This window comes from Clavelina lepadiformis, chromosome 3, assembly GCF_947623445.1.
Source record: "Clavelina lepadiformis chromosome 3, kaClaLepa1.1, whole genome shotgun sequence".
In the NCBI taxonomy this organism is placed as follows: Eukaryota; Metazoa; Chordata; class Ascidiacea; order Aplousobranchia; family Clavelinidae; genus Clavelina; species Clavelina lepadiformis.
In genome coordinates, this window is record NC_135242.1 from 21,990,043 (window position 1) to 22,007,484 (window position 17,442).

At 36.0% G+C, this 17,442-nt stretch overlaps 1 protein-coding gene across 3 annotated transcripts; it reads left to right on the forward strand.

Moving 5' to 3' along the window:
* Positions 1 to 14,442, forward strand: LOC143448693 (uncharacterized). 3 transcript variants are annotated; one of them, XM_076948538.1, is made up of 12 exons: positions 1 to 5,017; positions 5,272 to 6,018; positions 6,245 to 6,375; positions 6,528 to 6,654; positions 7,671 to 7,746; positions 7,898 to 8,098; positions 8,188 to 8,241; positions 10,739 to 10,806; positions 10,873 to 11,073; positions 11,214 to 11,338; positions 11,625 to 13,353; positions 13,513 to 14,442. In XM_076948538.1, exons 1-12 carry the CDS (start codon positions 4,829 to 4,831, stop codon positions 13,930 to 13,932), a joined length of 4,068 nt encoding a protein of 1,355 aa, XP_076804653.1. In that variant the 5' UTR covers positions 1 to 4,828; the 3' UTR covers positions 13,933 to 14,442. The 3 variants fall into 3 exon arrangements, with proteins under 3 accessions (XP_076804653.1, XP_076804654.1, XP_076804655.1); XM_076948539.1 differs by having other exon boundaries at positions 6,251 to 6,375; XM_076948540.1 differs by having other exon boundaries at positions 2 to 5,017; positions 6,254 to 6,375.
* The last annotated feature ends 3,000 nt before the right edge of the window (positions 14,443 to 17,442 follow it).

The following is a 17,442-nucleotide window of genomic DNA, read 5'->3' on the forward strand; positions in this document are numbered from 1 at the left end:
AATGCAGAAATTAAATCGAAACAACGCGTATCTCCATTTTGCATCGCAGCAGAATAGCTCTCTGGTGAATTGCTCTCTGCTGTTCGTTTTCTTTTATTGTTTCTCTTTTGTTGTGTATGTGCGCGCGTTACTTGTTGTTAGTTGTTATACGACATGCGTTCTCTCTTGACTCGTGAAAATACAAGTTGTGATACCATGGGAGATCGATTGCGCGTGTGGAAGTAAATTCTGTGATGATAAACGCATCCAAAAGAGCATGAACCCAATGTTGCAGCAAAATTTTCTTAGTTATATGATGACAAGTTGACAACAACGGCAGTAGTCTTATTAAGTTTAAAAATATAAATAGCGTTTATTTTTGAAACTTTTCATATGTGTATATAGGCCTACTATATAACGCGGCAGAACTATTATTTCCGGCATGTGTTTTAAAAATTTACTTGACTGCATGAAGTTAATAACATAGCCATGTACAGTAAATATCTGTTTTTGACTATTATGTGGGAATTATTTTGGTTAGTTGGTCGAATTTTAACGATTGGTATTCAGTGATGGTAGTCACAATTTGGTAGAAGATATCTAATAAACAAGTGCTTCAGATGGTTTGCACTTGTATAATACTAGACAGAGTTGTAACCAAGTCATTTTTTCTGACTCGAATCAAGTCAGTACCTGGTTAGTTTCTAAAACTTAACTATGCGGTGTGTTCATGTAAATACTGTATACTGGTAAAATATTTGCGAAGCTTTTCCAAATAAAGGCTCTTGGTACTTTCTTTTAGAGAAGTGTAATACATTATGAAAGTATTCCTTTTTGTTTCGTAAAGCTGTATTCTTTGCTGTCGTGTGTACTTCAACTGTCTGATGTAACTCAAATTCATTCGTTTTAGACAATGGATGGGGTCAAGTCTGAAACTTGACCTGATTATGTCATCATTGACTGAGTTGCGTTTAAGTAATTCAACTTCACTGGACTCAGCTGTCTGAGTCTCTGAGATGACTCGCATATTTGCCTAACATCATGGTGGTCGGTAGATGTGACGGCATTGAAGATGATTACGCAATGATAATGGAATAACATAAGATTTTTTCAAGAGAAAGTATCAACTGGACTAGAATCGCTACAGCTATGGGTATTGGTCACCTACTATGTGGTGTTATTGACAGCGAACGGCATAAAGTTAACAGCTTTGACGTGACTTGAGTCATGACTTAGGTTGGCTTGAGTCAGGCAAAACTGACTTGGTTATTAGGGATGTGCTGTTCAAATTGAATAGTCCGATTCCCAGAGTCATAATGACTCGACTGTAGACACCTTTTGCAAAGATTTCACTCGATTTGAGTCCCTTTCTATGAAATAGCTTAAAAGAGACTTGACTCAAGTCAATATTTCAAAAGACTTAACTTGACTCGAGTCAGTCCATGTTGATTAGATTTTTTTATATAAAAACAATATTTTTTTCTTACTTTCGTCCATACCATTAAGGTGTAACTTGAAATGAAGTGAAGTTTTTTTATACGAATGCATTCAGTGCAGCGAAATGAAGCAAATCTTGAAACGTTTTAAACGCTTCTTAACAAATGGTGTTTTTGCTTTCTGTATGGCTTGGATTCAGATATCACTTGATTCGACTTGAGTCTTATTTTCAAAATCACTTGAGTTAATTTGAATGTTATTTGCCAAATGACTTGACTTGAGTGTTATTTTCCATATGACTTGACTTGCGACTCGAGCTTGATGACTTGGTTATGACTTTGCAGCAGCTACCTAAGTTGATTGTGTGCACGTGATTTTGTTTCATTTACAGAAAGGCTGGTGAGACAGAAACAATAATAATTTGCTTTCAGTAATTTTGCAGAAAGTAAGACTAAGTTTTCTTTTCGGCGACTCATTTGGTTTAGTTTTAGTCTCTTCTGAAGCATCATCTCAAACCATCGATTCATCACATTTTGTAGGTCGCTACAAAATCTCGGCACAATCATGTACATTCTAGTTTATTAGTTTATTTACTTTGTTTTTGCATAGTTTGTCAACTCAATTATATACTTTGTAAATATTTTGTTGCTTTTGACAGCCTGGTTGAAGTTGCTTACCGGCTCCCTAACTATATACTTATTCAAAACGTGAAGTTGGTTGCTCTATGTACAATTTTTGATCAGTTTTGTTAATCTGTATTTAATGTCAAGTTGATCATTATCTACTACATAGTTACTTACTTGTTAATTAATGATAGATAAAGTTTATCAACAATGAATACGCAACCAGGCTACAAACATTCGCGCTGGTTCCTCGACAGGCATTTTGTTTGTCTAATTAAGCATTTTGTCATGATCCATGCGTACATGTGAGCGTAATTAACTTATGGTCTAAAACGGGGGTGTCAAACTCTATTGCAACAAGGGCCAAAAGTCAAAACTTATTTAACGCCGCGGGCCGTAAGGATAAAACTTGATTGAACATTTCGTGGAACAAGTACATGAATTGGAACATGCGGCGGAACTATGGCGAAGGTCGTGCTGTTGTTGCGTTGCTGAGTTGTTGCGTTGTTGACTCCTTGTCTCAGAAGGTCGCTAATTCTGTTCTCTGTCTCCTTCGCTCATATATTAAAATAAATGAACACGAGGTTCTGAGTTTAACCTTTACTCAAACTCATGCGTCCTGTGCACAAGCGGTGCAAAACGGAATGTGTCGGTAAAACGAACGAGCAGTGCCGAAATCAACACGTGCTGGGAGCATTGTGAGGGCGACAACCAGCGACAAAACAAACACCCCATGGCCGCTACAGAACAACACCAAATCTTTGATGTTTTTGACGATTTTTGACTGGGTTAGTTTTGATTATTCTTCTCTTTCATCGATATGTTTCATTCATCTCCTTGCAAAAGCATTAAAGAATTAACAAAGAAAAAAGCAGCCCAGATTACAAGCGTTAGAATAAATCGATTTACTCCATCGTATGATGGGGCAACTGCTGTGCTGCTGTCTTGTGCGATTTGTTATAATCTTGTTTCTTGCTTAAAAAAAGTAAGTTATACTGTACAATGATCTCGCGGGCCGGAAATAGTTCAATGTATAAAATAACATTGCGGGCCAAGTTTTATTGTAAAGCGGGCCGGATGTGGCCCGCGGGCCAGGAGTTTGACACGTATGGTCTAAAAGAACTCAATTAATGAACGAATTTGAATTGTATTAGTGTGCGTATTTGCGAAAAAGATAAAAAAACACACACTGCTTTTTAGTTAAGCCCATATCAACGTTTTTACCTATTTGCCTAATTCACCAGTTTGCCTCAATTGGTAACTTTTTTATAATCTCCTAGTGGCATTGATTTTGGAAAATTTGACTGTATAAGCTACTTTTCAACATTAAATAGATAAGCTTGTTTAGCCGTGAACTTTGACACCTTGCCGTCGAAAACACTTTACTCAGCAGCATTCTTGTTTCCACCCCTTTGTGTTCATTGCGGTATGACTCTGGTAACGTGACAAGGAAGTTGCGGGTTACGACAGTCATCAGTGGTTGTTAATTGTTGTTAAAGACTGAAAATGTTGTGGTGTGCAACTTAGCTTAGGTCTATGCCTTTTGTTAAATGTAGTTAACTGACTTCCTGTTGACAAAATGTAAATTGCGGTACTGTTGGACAATTTTAAGAAGACGCTTCTGTATGAAGCTTTTTGTAGTTTTTAAAAAGTCTTTGATGCTAATTCAATGTCAAAGGAAACCTCTTAGTATATAGCAGCAGTGTCTGTGCTGAACCCCCAAAGTTGTCACATCATACCAGTTACTCGTTTGAATGTTAACTTTACGATAATGTACGTAACCAAGTGGTAATTAAACTGCTTTCATTATAGGAAATTGTAAAGCATTACAAATATTTACTGTTTCCAGCCGTATTAACCGCTGATAGGCGACAGTTTATTCAATGTGGAACTCTTGAGACAAAAGAGTTACCCCGTGTGTATTTTTGTGGAGCCTATAACAGCATATCCAGCCATAAACAAGTATTTGTTTTCGACTCCTTGCACTCTTGTATGTTTCAAAAATATAACTTGTGTCTTGTACGGTACAAGTGCTTAAATCATTATATGAGTAATTTTCTTTTGGCTCCGCAAATACCTACATTTGTTGCTGCAGGCTAAATTGCGTCAATAATAATTATCCAACAGATTGTTGCATTATTGTATGCGCTGTCTGTGCTGCGGAAGCACCCATTTAAACAACTTCTATTATTAGAAATGGTTGTTTTAAAATGATCGATCAATCTGGTAATGGTTAGTGCAGGAACAGGATACATGCCCACACTTCTTCCTCTTTTAAATTTATTGTGATTTGATGCTGTGTATAGTTGTTATCGCTAACCTTTCACTTTGTAGCTTTCACGAAAAGTGTTCGATAGTTATTTACGTCAGTACATAACAGTTTGATAGAATGTGTGATTAAACTTCTTAACTTGGAATCTTTAATCAGTTCATGACAATAGTGACAGACACGGAAGCTGTGTTTTTCATTAGTTTTCTGATATATATAAATATATTTTATATTCATACCATAAGTGAACACATGAAAATGGTGTTGCTAATAAAAGATGGAATGCTAAACCAGAACCAGACACAATATGTACAGTATATACTTCTTGTATTATTCTAACGATCTATCGCTTTCCCAAGAGGTGTAATTGAGCACCATATTAAGGAAGAGAATGCCCGCATGGAGCTGTGGTTTTCCCATAAGTGCTCTGAGTGCTCTCTTATTTTGTGATGCGGTAAACTAATTGTAATAAGTCATTAAATTTAGGTGTATTGTATAAAATTAGTAATGACTTTTTAACATGGCGAAATGTAAAAAAGGACTAAAAGTCAAATATAATGGAAGAAGTCCAAAAAATTCAATTAAAAATATTCTTCGATCAAAAGAGAGGATACAGAAGTTGTCAAAAAAAAACAGAAATGCTCCAAAGATTAAATCAAAGGTTGCTTCGTCGGTGAAAAACAGTTGCCAGGACAGTGTTGAAGCTGAGGTACTAATAATTATAACTTATAAGATGATTTGTCTTACATATATTTGAATGTATTAATTAGTGCTATTGTAGTGTAAAAGCCATTGTTTTAAATATTTTTGTTCTCTTTATTGTTATTTTAATTGTGTTTCTATGATCAGTGCTACGTATATCAACTGTAGGTTTTTGATCACAGTATTCTGGAAATTCTGTATACTTTTACAAACTTTTTCATCATTTTTATGCTCATTTTTTGTGTAAAAATTTGTTTGCAGGATGAAAACCAACGTACATTTTTATCAGACGATGCTTCAGAAGAGACAAAAACTAAACCAAACGAGTCACCGAAAAGAAAACTTAGTCTTACTTTCTGCAAAATTACTGACAGCAATGGATGTTACACTGTAAGAAGTGGTTCCAGTGATGATATAACTGACTACAGTTCAGATAACGTAATCCATGGAAGTGATTCATTAGACGTTTATAAAGGAAGCAATGATGCCAGAAAAAGAAAACCAAAATGCGAAAGAAAAACCATGAAAGACCATAATTGTGACACTGCCGTCCATGGCGAAGACAGTGAATTCAGCAATGTCTTTACCAGCAATAGTTGCGATGTGGCAACAGTAAACAAGGACAATAACGCTTTTCTTGCTGCGAACAAAGTTAACGTAAACTCCACATTTATTGAAATGGAAAACAGAAAGGAAAACGTTGTGCTATCAGAAGACGATAAGCAAACCAAGCCAGATGAAGCCACCGAAGCAAGGAGGCCATATAATTGTCTCTTTATTGACAGCAAGCCAATTGTACAAGAGAGCAACTACTCTTCTCTTCCATTCTCTTTGCAATTACGTTTGGAAAAACAAGACAAAAAGCCAGTCAAGAGCAAAAAAAGAGTGAAATTGGTCAATACCAAAATGTGTTTCATGAGACTGCTTGGTTTGTCTGCCTTGAACCTTGCAAAAGTTGATGGAAATTCGACTTCCATGCATTGGGCAACGTCTTCGTCAAACCACAGAGTGAGGCTGACTACTAAATATCATAAACGCATAAAAATTCATAATTTTATCGAGTACTGGTTGTATATTCAACGCATAAATGCTACTCATTTGTGTTTTAAACAAGATTCAATTATACTGAAGATTAAATTTGTGTTTTTGTGCTTGATTTGTGTTAAGTTTGTGTTTTTGTGTGGTTGATTATGGAAATCAGGCCATTTGAATGCAGACAATTAATCTCATTCAGTTTCAGAAGAATGCCCAATATTATGGAACTGGAAAACTGCCGTGCCCAGATCTAGGAGATGGCTGGTTTTTTGAACAAATCGTTCGACAGCAAGGCAAATCAGCTGGACAGTTTGATGTTTATTATTACAGGTTTGCGTAAATATCTTGACAAATAAGATACCATTGCTATATGGAAGTGCGTAAATGCATTTGACCATTTTTATTTTGATAATATATCACTTAAAATTAATTGCTTTTGAAGAATTAACTTTTTTACTGTACATTTACTTAAAATATTTCAGCCCCACTAATGTCAGGTTGCGATCGAAGCTGAAACTTCAAAATTTTATTGGGGATAAAACATCTCTCCGAAGCTTTGACTACAATGCTGGCCGCTTTCGCAAAGCTGGAGAAGTGATACCGAAAAAAGTAAGTGGTTGCAGTTGATTATATTATTTGCCGATTTCGTTAATCATAACATAATCATAATCATCATTGTTATTGTTATTGTTTGTTATCATTGTTTGTTATTCTCATAACAAATGGCCATTTTGTTATGACTCATTCAGGTTTTTAGGTTGAAAAGAGACGAAAGTTTTTAAGGAATTTGTTGTTAGTGTCGATTTACAAACTATGCCTTTAAGCAAAAAGCTGTCTTTATATAAGTTTGTTGTAAAATTCCACTACTGCTTGCTGTCTTTCACTTCAGTATATAAATGTTGCCTATTAATCGTTTTGGTAACCACCAAGTTGGACTTATGTGGAGTACTTTAGCATGGTAAACCAGGAACCATGTACATGTATCTCTGTGCTCTTGAAACCAGTTCAATAAATCGTGCAATAATTTGTTAAAACAAGTTTTCATTGTGATTTTCTTATTTATTTGTATGCATATGATGTTCATATACAACAATTCATATACAGCTGTTCAATTACATACTCATCTTGTAGGCTGGAACAAGGAGTAAAAAAAAGTGTTTTATGGAAATTTTCCTTCTCATTTATGTCCATAAAGTTTTCAGAGTTTGAAAATCTACTTTTCGTAAAAATAGTTTTTTTTTATGTTTCCAAACCTTTAAGATATTTTTCAAATGTATGTATAGCATATACGTATTTCATGATTTCACACGTAACTTAGGGAAAACATGTATCCAACCATGCATACAATGGGCCTGATGTTTATCAAAATGTTATCTTTTGTGACTACCCTAAAAGGTCAACTCGTGATAAGGTTGAACAGACGTATGATATGGACTTGGAAAGCCGACCACTGCTGGTTGCTCTGTAACAGCATTGATTTATACTGCTTCCTATTCAGCTGAAACAAATTTGTTATATTTTTTGTCTGTTTTGACAAAGAGTTTGCTTAAATTTTAACAATTTTATTTGTGTGGTACCAAGCATGTCTTTATCAGTTGTGGTTATTGATTGTTGTTAATGTTTAGGATGCACTTTTAACTGACCAATTAGATTGGAGCCTTGAAGCTAAGCTGCCGCTGGTAGGAATGAAAACAGAAAATGGTAATTCAACTAAATTAATGAGATTAATGTCTTCTTTGTAATTGTCGGGGAAGTATAGATTTAATTGCACTAGTTCAAAGTTTGCAATTGCAAGAAAAGTTCTACTAAATTCACAGCGTTAGTTAAAAAAGTAATAATATTGTCCATTTAGAATCCAGTGCAGAGAATTTTCCGCAAGCATTGGTACCAAGTCAACCAGCCAGGGAGAGGAAACGGAAGAAAAGAAAGAAGAAAAATATTATGAAAGTATTAACGGCAAAGTATGCAAAATGTAGAAAAATGAATGACTTCAGCAGATCTTCATGCTCCTATGCACAGGAAACGACTTCTTCCACAGAAGAAAGAGCTAATGGTGGGATGGTCTTTGAAAATATTTAGTGAATTATGCATAAAATCACTGTGAAATGTTTAAAAGTAATTTCCTTGTACACGTATGTTCAGATAAAGATGAAGAACAAAACTTTGAAAACAAAGATATATCGACAAGTTCAACAGGTACGATATTTATCCATTCTATGTCTTGAAATTATCAATGTGTTTTGCTATGTCATATTTCAAATGCTGCTGAACCTGCTTGGCTGTCACACTATGGCTGTAATAAAGCCCATCCGAATATATTAGGCCTGTGAAAGATGTTTGATGGCTTCATGAACAGGGTATTAATGGCTATTTTCACATTTAAATAAGTATTTTGTTACAATAGTTGGCATTTGCAAGTTTGGATAATGATTGTAAAAACGTCAGTGCCATGTTTTCGCAATGATGTCTTTTGCATAAAACTCAAAGATAAAAGGATGCATTGAATTACTTCAAGCTATTAAAACATTGTTAAACTGGCGAAATAGAGTCTAAGCTTTGGTTGACATTATTTTAATAACATTGTCTCCATGTAAACATGAAATGGGCCCATGTGGACTCTTTGTTATAACACAGCTAGGGATTTTGAAGTGATTTTGAGATAAGAAGCACAGTTAATGGCTTTGAACCAACAAAAATGCTTAAATTGTCTGTGATGCGATTCACTTTCGAAGAGTTTTGAAGGGAAGTAGTTGACATATATATATTTTGTTTGGCATTTTGCCAGAACTGGATGGGTTGTTTTGGGTTATTCGAAATTTTGAGTTTATGAGTTAGTGACCGAAACTGCTTGCAAACTCTTGCGTTCGGTCTGAAACAAGAGTTTATTTTTAATCGGATAAATCGATCATATAATTTAATAAGACCAGCTGTCAAAGCTATCCATACATGTCAAACTTTATTAAGTTCTGCCAACTTTGCTCCTGTTTGTTTAGTTTCCTTACAAACATTGAAATCTTTGTGCAAAAATTAAACTTATAGTTAAGCAATTGTAGAAGTTAACTGATAGTTATAGATATTATGTTATAAATTGACGTTGCCTACTGTGCCAGTCTATTAAGATTTATAAATTCGTCTGTAATGAGTTCATTTATAACACAATTCACCTATAAAATTGTTGCCAATTCACTTTTTGTTTGGTTCCGGCATAATTCCTATCTTTTGCATGCGTTAAAGTTTGCCTAAATGAATGGTACTGCCTATACCATTGTTGACACACAGTCTTCTGTGATGAAACAATGCTTTCAACCAGGAATTGCAACATTTAGTTCAATAAACCTGTAAAATGCGTAGGCTACGTGTTATTCTTCAGTTATTGTGTTAATGTACCATTAAGTTTATCGCGCATTCGCATTTTTTCTGGCACTGCATCATTCCCAATCTGCCATTACATACACGGTATTCATATGGCATTAAATTAAAAGGGAAAGAGCTCGCAGATGACAAAAAATTTTCCAAAAATTTAAAGTATATATAACATGATTACTATGGCTGGGAATTTAGCCAATTTTCTTTAGCCGGATGGCATTATGCGTTATCTGCCATAGTCACTAATTGTCATGCCACATTGTTGAATACAGGCAAAACTTTGGTTAATTATAAACAAATGTAATGAAAAAGATTGTATTAGCAACTTATGTCATGCTAGACCACAAAGTTTATCAGGAAAACAAAGTATTTAAGCATAAAAATGATTAACAGCAGCAAATTTTCATGAGTCAATGAATTATCAAAAATTTTGCTCCAAATTCTCTCCACCTTGTACGTTTTTGGTTTGTGATTAACAAAATCTTTTGCAGCTTTGAGCTCTTAGCCGCTATATAAATATCCAAACGTTCACAGCCCTAATGGATACTGTGTATGATATTCATCTTAAGGATATAAAAAATTGTTCAAAAAAAGTTTATAGATACACTACGTAGTTACCATTCGACATTGTTATTAGAATAACAGGTTGCCGAAGGAATAAATTCTAATTTGGTTACTTATTGAGGAATGTCAACGTTTCATTGGTAGCAGCAAGGATAATTATGCAAATGAACACGGTTGTTGGAAATCAGGCTTACCCTTAGTTTCATATTCCATGGATGACGAAGCATTGCAATTAAAGTTGATACATATTTTGTAAAACATGCCCATTTTCATGTAATTAGATGCAAAGTAGGTGGTACACACATCTCTTTATTGTTAATGGTACATCCAATGTGAAATGCTTTCAATCTATCAACATAAAAATCATCTCTGATTTGAATTTGATTATTAAAATCATAGTGTTGGTAAATCATGGTCCTTTTGACTCGTAGGAAGCTGTATGTTTTGTGCAATCGTCAGTCATTGCACACCATATAAGTCCATTGTGTTCTTCATATATCGCATTTTTCTTTTGATTCTTTAACCGACTTGGTGAAGTGCCAGGTTTTTCACATCCGCAAAGAGTTGACAAATCTGTTACAAAAGTTTGCAGGTTAAAGTTTAACAGTTTAAAAACAATATTCCTCCAAGTCATACCAAGAAAATTAAAGAAACTTGTAATGCACATGGAATTATTAAGAGACGTCTTCCTTGTAGTGTTGATTGTGTCATTCATGCCCATTTCAATGGAGCCGAAGGTTTTAAGTGGAAGATTTTTTTTCAGGAACTCAGCAATTGGGAGAAACGCCGGCTACATCAACTAGCAATGGATTTAATACTTTCAAAGAAGAAGTAAGATTTTTGCTCCAAAGTCACTCAGCGTATCTGTCAGATTCAGTAAATTAATATGTCATCCAGGTTAAATCAACGTGCTCCGATCTTCTTTTGGATGAAGAAACGTCTGACAAAATCCTGATGACTGCATGGGAATTTCTTGCGGATGAGAAAAAGCAATGGTATGCGAATCAAACTCTGTGTTCAACTGCTACTAAATCACTGAAAGCAAATACAATGATGAGAAGAAGACTATCGAGACAGAAGCCTTATCGACCGATATCGGTAAATAAAATTAGTCAGACAGACTCCTTATTTCTATTTTATCAGCAACCATAGGATAAATGACAGATACATTCATGCACAACATGTTGGTAGTGCCCTAGATTAGGAATAATGAACAAAACATGTTTGTTCTGTTTTAGTTTGCAATGAAAACTAACACTAGACCATTCTTGGCTTGGAATCCAAACACGCGTTATCGATCAACGAGATGCAAAAAATGTGATGCGTGTCGGGCTCCAAACTGTGGAAAATGCATACACTGCAGGTAATTAATAATTTACACACGTTGCAGGCGCTTGACCCTATTCTATTATTATTTTCCATTTCTAATCAATTGCAATAAACGGCAGCCGCCACACACTGCACTAAAGAAATAAATCTAAAAATTTAACTGCAAGTGAAAGAATATGTAAAAGTGCAAATATGAATATTGTATGAATAATAATGTAAGTGTGAATATGAATATGTAAATATGTAAAATGTAAAAGTTACAACTGTTATAGATGGAAAGAAAATTCGAAATCTTTTAATACTCAAAATTTAAACTGCAGAGACATGAAACAATTTGGCGGCTCAGGCCGTAAGAAACAAAGCTGCATTCAGCGGAGGTGTCAGTTCAAAATAAGACGCGATGAACCTCCTACGATGGCGCAAAGATATGTTACGTTTGAAAAATCACCGCTAGCTCCTGTTTGTAATAACTTGACCCCCGCTCAAAGACATTCTGATTTTCTTCCGCCACCTTTACTTGACTTTGATGAGCCAAGGACTTCTACTCCTGTTTTGTACAGCAGCACGCCTATCAGAAAACCAAATCTAGACTACTGCTCGCAAGTTTCCAGCACCAGAGTCAACAGATTTCCAATTATGTCTACTACCCCTTTATTTCCTGAGACAGAACTGCCACTTTCATTTACAGACGACACTCCTCTAGCACTTGTTACATCCATAACTGATCAACCAGAATTCGTCCAGGACTTAACTGCAAACACCATTCCATTCACTGACGTGTGTGCCACGACTTTTAACAAGGGTTTACCAGTCACTGCAACCCCTGTAGAGCACAATATCCTCATTCAGACAACTGTTGAACAGCAGATATCGGCAAGTAGAGAAAAATCAAATTTTCTGGAAAATTTGCCGACTTTGCCTTCAACTGTTCGGCCAAGAGAAGAAACTGACAACAGTGATGGTATAAAAACGCCACCAGCATATAATATAGACAGTGCAGGCAACAGTGTTGATTATGATGTCATCAGTTGCTTAAACAGTCCACCCCGCACAACTGATGACAATGCGGAAGCAGTTCGAAATGTTTCCAAGGGTAGTACAGACAAGAAATCTGAATCTGCCATACACTCACCACCTGTGTTAAACGAACGTTTGATTGATTCTTCAGTTGACAAAACGATATCCGTTCTCAGCACCACTTACGTTGAATCGCCAAACAACATGGATTGCGATGATGATGTAAAAACACCACCAACGTTCAAAGCCTGTCTGTCTGATGAGGATGTTCTTGCTACTGGTTCACCTGACAAAGATTGTCGTACTTTTCAAAATGAAGACGATTCTGTTGTAAATGAGGATACGGAAATTGAACAGGAGAAAAGCAGGTCCTCAGGTTTCAACTCAGAAGTTGAAGGAATAAGCGGCATTAAGGAATTGCCCAACAGCAGCAGCCAATATACAGATACAAAAGTGAATAACACCCGAAATGCAGTCACATCAACTTCAAATGATAAAAATAGGACTGTAGAAAAATCTTCAGTGATAGCCCAATCAAGCAAGGCTGCTGCTTCAGTCTATGATCAAAACAGCAGAAAACAATATTTTGAGGTTACCGACACATGTTTTGGCAACCATAAACAGCCATCATATTTGGAATTCTACAGGTCTCCAATCAAGCATATGCAAAAAACCAAAGAAACTCCACCAAGAATCAGACGCGTTGAATGCAACTACCAGCATAATACTCCACTTTTATCCCCACCAACTCCCAAACACCATAGACCAACTCAAAGACAAAGATACTGTATTGAAGATGGACGTCAAATCAGACCATTTGTCAGTCCGTCCAAAGTACGTAGTGCAATGAGTGGATATGAAATGGAAAGACCGTTTGTTGATCCATCTGTTTTATACAAACCTCATCAGTACGTGGAGCATGACACACATTTTTTTGGAGCCAGCGATTTTTCTGAAGCCAATCCAGGCAATAGTAAAAACATATTTCTTTCAGAAGACATCACGGAGACGTTTACAAGTGATCTTCAACATGTGAGTAACATGCAGCTGTTTCTGTGACATGTCAGTAATTAAGCTGTGAATATGTCTTTGGTGTCGTAGAGTACAGAAATTGATTGCATAATTGTTCGTACTTGGTAGGAATGCAGACTTTTATATTTTATAAAGTATTAAGTTAACTTGTATTTTAAGGGATGCCGTTACGAGAATGATTATCTGGTTAAAGCAGAAGATTTAGAATCTGCAGGTTTTCCACAACACAGAGCACATTTTCCACGGCCACCAATGATCCACTACAATTCCCCTAGGCAGCCACAGAAGAAAACTATAAGGAAATCTACAAGAGGGAAGAGGAAAAATTTTCAAATCCCACAAGACCAGAGAAATAATATGCCTTACATGGACTGGCAGCCCTGTCCAAGACATGGGCATGTAAACCCACTACCACGAACATGCCAGGCAAAGTTTCGGATGCCACCTTCTCATTTGTTGCCAGAGGCCATTTATCATGAACGGCCATTTTTTCCTCCTCCAAGACCGGTTTTTATGCCTCTACACCAAACTTATCGCGGGCCCAGGAGATTTCCTCCTTACTTTGACAACTACTGTTAATTAACTATAACTGAAAACAGTTTTATTGAGACCTAAGTGTGTAGGGCCCATTGTATTTATGTGGTTACTTCTATATCATTAAGTGTTAAGATATTTTAGCACTGTTTGCAGTTAATGGAACTATGAAGTTTTCTTTGGATACTGCGATTGCTGTGCTTTTTTAAATTAAATCGTGTTTTTATGAACTTACAGAACATAATTATGCCATGTTTACTGTTTGACTTGCGTTTTGCACTTAGTTAATACACCAGCGTTCTTCACACTGGTTTCAGTTTTCTGTTGCTTTTCGAAGAATATTGTTTTGTCAACTCAACTGATTACTTTTACACCGTTTACAAGTTTTCCGAAGGCTTGATGGTCCTGGTCCATTTGCGTCTTATAAACTACTCATAATATGTTTTCACCTTACAAATTAATTATAATTGATAGATTCTTTTTCATGCAACTCTTCCCATTTTACCTATTCTTGGATTGCAATAAAAGTTTTCAATAAAAAAATCGATCAAGCAATCATTTTCTTTTCGTCAAAAGCGCGGTGGGGTTGAAAAAGTCAAGCCAGTTGTTGTTAGCATGCGTTAATCAACGTGGAAAACTGACAAAGCAGAAAAGGCTTAAAACGTGCTCAAAAATAATTACTGGTAAAATCTGGCACGGCCATTAAACTCATATTTCTCAGGTTTGTGGATGTGAAAATGAAATATACGTGCTGTATACACTAAATAGCAAGTTTTGCACATCGGGTAGAATGGTTGATAGTAACTGTGTGTTGTTCTATTCATCTATTGTTTACTGGTAAGCATATGTTGTAAAAATCTTCAAACTTGTAAAACAAAGTTAAAATTGTGGAAGCAAAGCAGTCAGTGTCCTAGCTAAATTCGCGTTAGAAATGGTTTTCTAACTAATATTGCAACTTGTTCAAATAAATTTCGATCATTGTTCCAAATGACTTTCGTAAAAGCACTGATCAAAATTTAAACAAATGATGACATGTTCACATGTATCTAGTGGTGAAAAAGGTGTTTATGGAGATTTTATCTAGTAGTTTATAATTCATGGTGTTGTTTTGTTTTAAGGTTTAAATTTCAAAAACGAATAAAAGTAAAAAAAGTTAAAAGTTTTTTACAAAACAAAAAAACTTAATTTAAACAATTATTTACTGTTTATTTACTGCCGATGTTATAGTTTAAGCTTTGAAACCACCTGAAATTTAACATGTACACGCGTTAACAATAACACTATGAAACATAAAATAACGTGTTCTTTTGGATTGAATCGGGAAACTTCTCTACAAGAATTGGTTGCCATGCGTTTGAGAAGGGTTTGTTTTTGTTGTATGAGGGCATAATATGTCATGCTTAAAGAAAATTAGCTTACTTTGTATTGAAAATTGGCAACCACGTGTTTGCTTTGTTGTATTTCCTTAATGGGAAATTAATAAGTTGCAGAAATTGTCTGACGGTGACCAGTCCAATACGGTTGCCTGTACCGCAGGTATAGCGGCCAAACTACATTGCAGAGTTTGGCTTGGCAGGCAGTTGCAAACCCAAGAATTTTTGGGTCTAGTATACAAACGCAAAACGCGTTTGTGCGCTTCTGCATTAGTTCTAAAAGTTAGGTGAGCATATTGATGATTTTCGTTCATGTCTGTGATGCAAAGCCTATACACTTTCCCTTGGGTCAATGACGTCCAGCGAATTGGATCTTAATTTTACCGCCCGGCGACCTAGTTTTCAAAGTAGGCCTAGGACAATTCGGTTATTTGGTAAACGCTCTGTTGGAAAATTTACGTTCAGTGTGCCCTATAAATACCCTAATAAATACAATGCTAAAGTTTGCGCCACACCAAAGTACGGTATGTATTACAGTGAGACCTCGTTAATCCGGACCACTTCGTTTCGTCAGAAAATGTCGGTTTAGCGGGGTTTCCGGATTATTGGAAAGTAAAAAATCAATCAATCTTGCAAATGCAGCACCGTGTTCAAAATGCAGTATGCACCTTACTCCAATTCTAAGTACCGAGTTTCAGGCTGGACAGCAACTAAAATAAAATTATATTTTTTGTATGATCCGACCCAGTGTCGAACCCCAGAACCACCGTATTAAACACGAATGCTCTAAGCCAGAAGTGACGATCATGCGGCCGCAAATCGATTTGAAATACCGCTCTTGCATGGTGAAGCATTCCGGCGAGACCAGCAGTCTAGAACTTTCTTAGGACTGTTTCCAATTTTTGCGCAATGCGATATCAAAAGCTAATAGCACGATTGAGTCGCAGCAGTATGTCTTCAATAGATTGCCGCACTCAACCTACGTAATGTACGTATTTTTTTGCGACCGCGGAAGCGTTGTTTGTTAGTGTTGATGAACAATTTATTTTTTCGTTTCTAAAATACTGTACAGTATTTCATAGTATGACTAAAAAGCTGTGCGGCTTACTCAGCTGTAACTGACAAAGTGGCTTGCCACAACGAATAGGACCGTCACCGCTGCTACAACGTCATTATGCAACGCAACGCAATTATGCGTAGATAATAATCGGCTATTGTTTCGTCAACTAACTACCCAGTGTACATAGTGTATTAGGACAATCGTGAATCATTTTCGCTTAACTGTTAATAATAATCCGGTTTATCGGATTTTATTGCTATTGATTTAGCACATTTGTTCCAAAACTTTTGTGTCGGAGTCGGACAGCGGGGTTTCCGGATTAAAGGGGTAAAATGCATAGGAAGAAATCCGTTCCCGGCAGTTTTGTGTCGGATAGCGGGGATTCCGGTTCATCGGGGTACGGATTAACGAGGTCCCACTGTACTTTTAATATAGAATATTAAGACGAACCCGAAGCTTTGGGTCAACTCTGGCAACCAACTTAAAATAACATTTTGTTTTTCCAAACTTTATAAATGAATCTAAGATTAATTCCCTCAGGCCCAAAATCTCAACTCTTATGACTGAATTACTTCTAAACTAAATTTAAAGAAAGAAGCCAAATCCTGGCAGAATTCAAACACTAAACCACCAATATACTAGCCTCGATGCCAACCACTACACTACAGAATTATCTTCTTCCTTCACTTGAAAATGATGAACTTACAGGTGGAAATCTGCCAATTCCTATAGCCTATATCATATATTGTGATTTTTTAACTTCGGTAAATGAACGCCGGTGAAATAGTCACTAAGCCCAGTTTCGAGAGAGCTTGGATGCAAGGTAGACATCTTAACTTATATACGGGATTCTTAACTTTGTGAAGTATATACACATGGAATACTGTATATGCAAGCTTTTTGGAAAATTTGTGCACCTATACTGACTTAGTGAAAAAACAATGTCAGTTGCTAAGGCCAAGAAAAATTAATATGTGCAAATATACTCCCAATAAGTATTTTATAACATTCTCACGATACGGACGATGGGTGAAGTTTATTATGAATGTGTTTTTTGTTTGACTTTCCTTAAACTCAAAAGTGAGTATCTTCACTTTCTTTTGTTGATTAATACATGTATAC

What these genes read in the sequence shown, in the direction of transcription:
- LOC143448693 (XM_076948538.1), top strand. Translation starts at nt 4,829, where the DNA reads ATGGCGAAATGTAAAAAAGGACTAAAAGTCAAATATAATGGAAGAAGT. An exon ending in AGGAATGAAAACAGAAAATG is followed by an intron (nt 7,747 to 7,897) that starts GTAATTCAACTA and finishes TTGTCCATTTAG; the next exon opens with AATCCAGTGCAGAGAATTTT. An exon ending in TATATCGACAAGTTCAACAG is followed by an intron (nt 8,242 to 10,738) that starts GTACGATATTTA and finishes ATTTTTTTTCAG; the next exon opens with GAACTCAGCAATTGGGAGAA.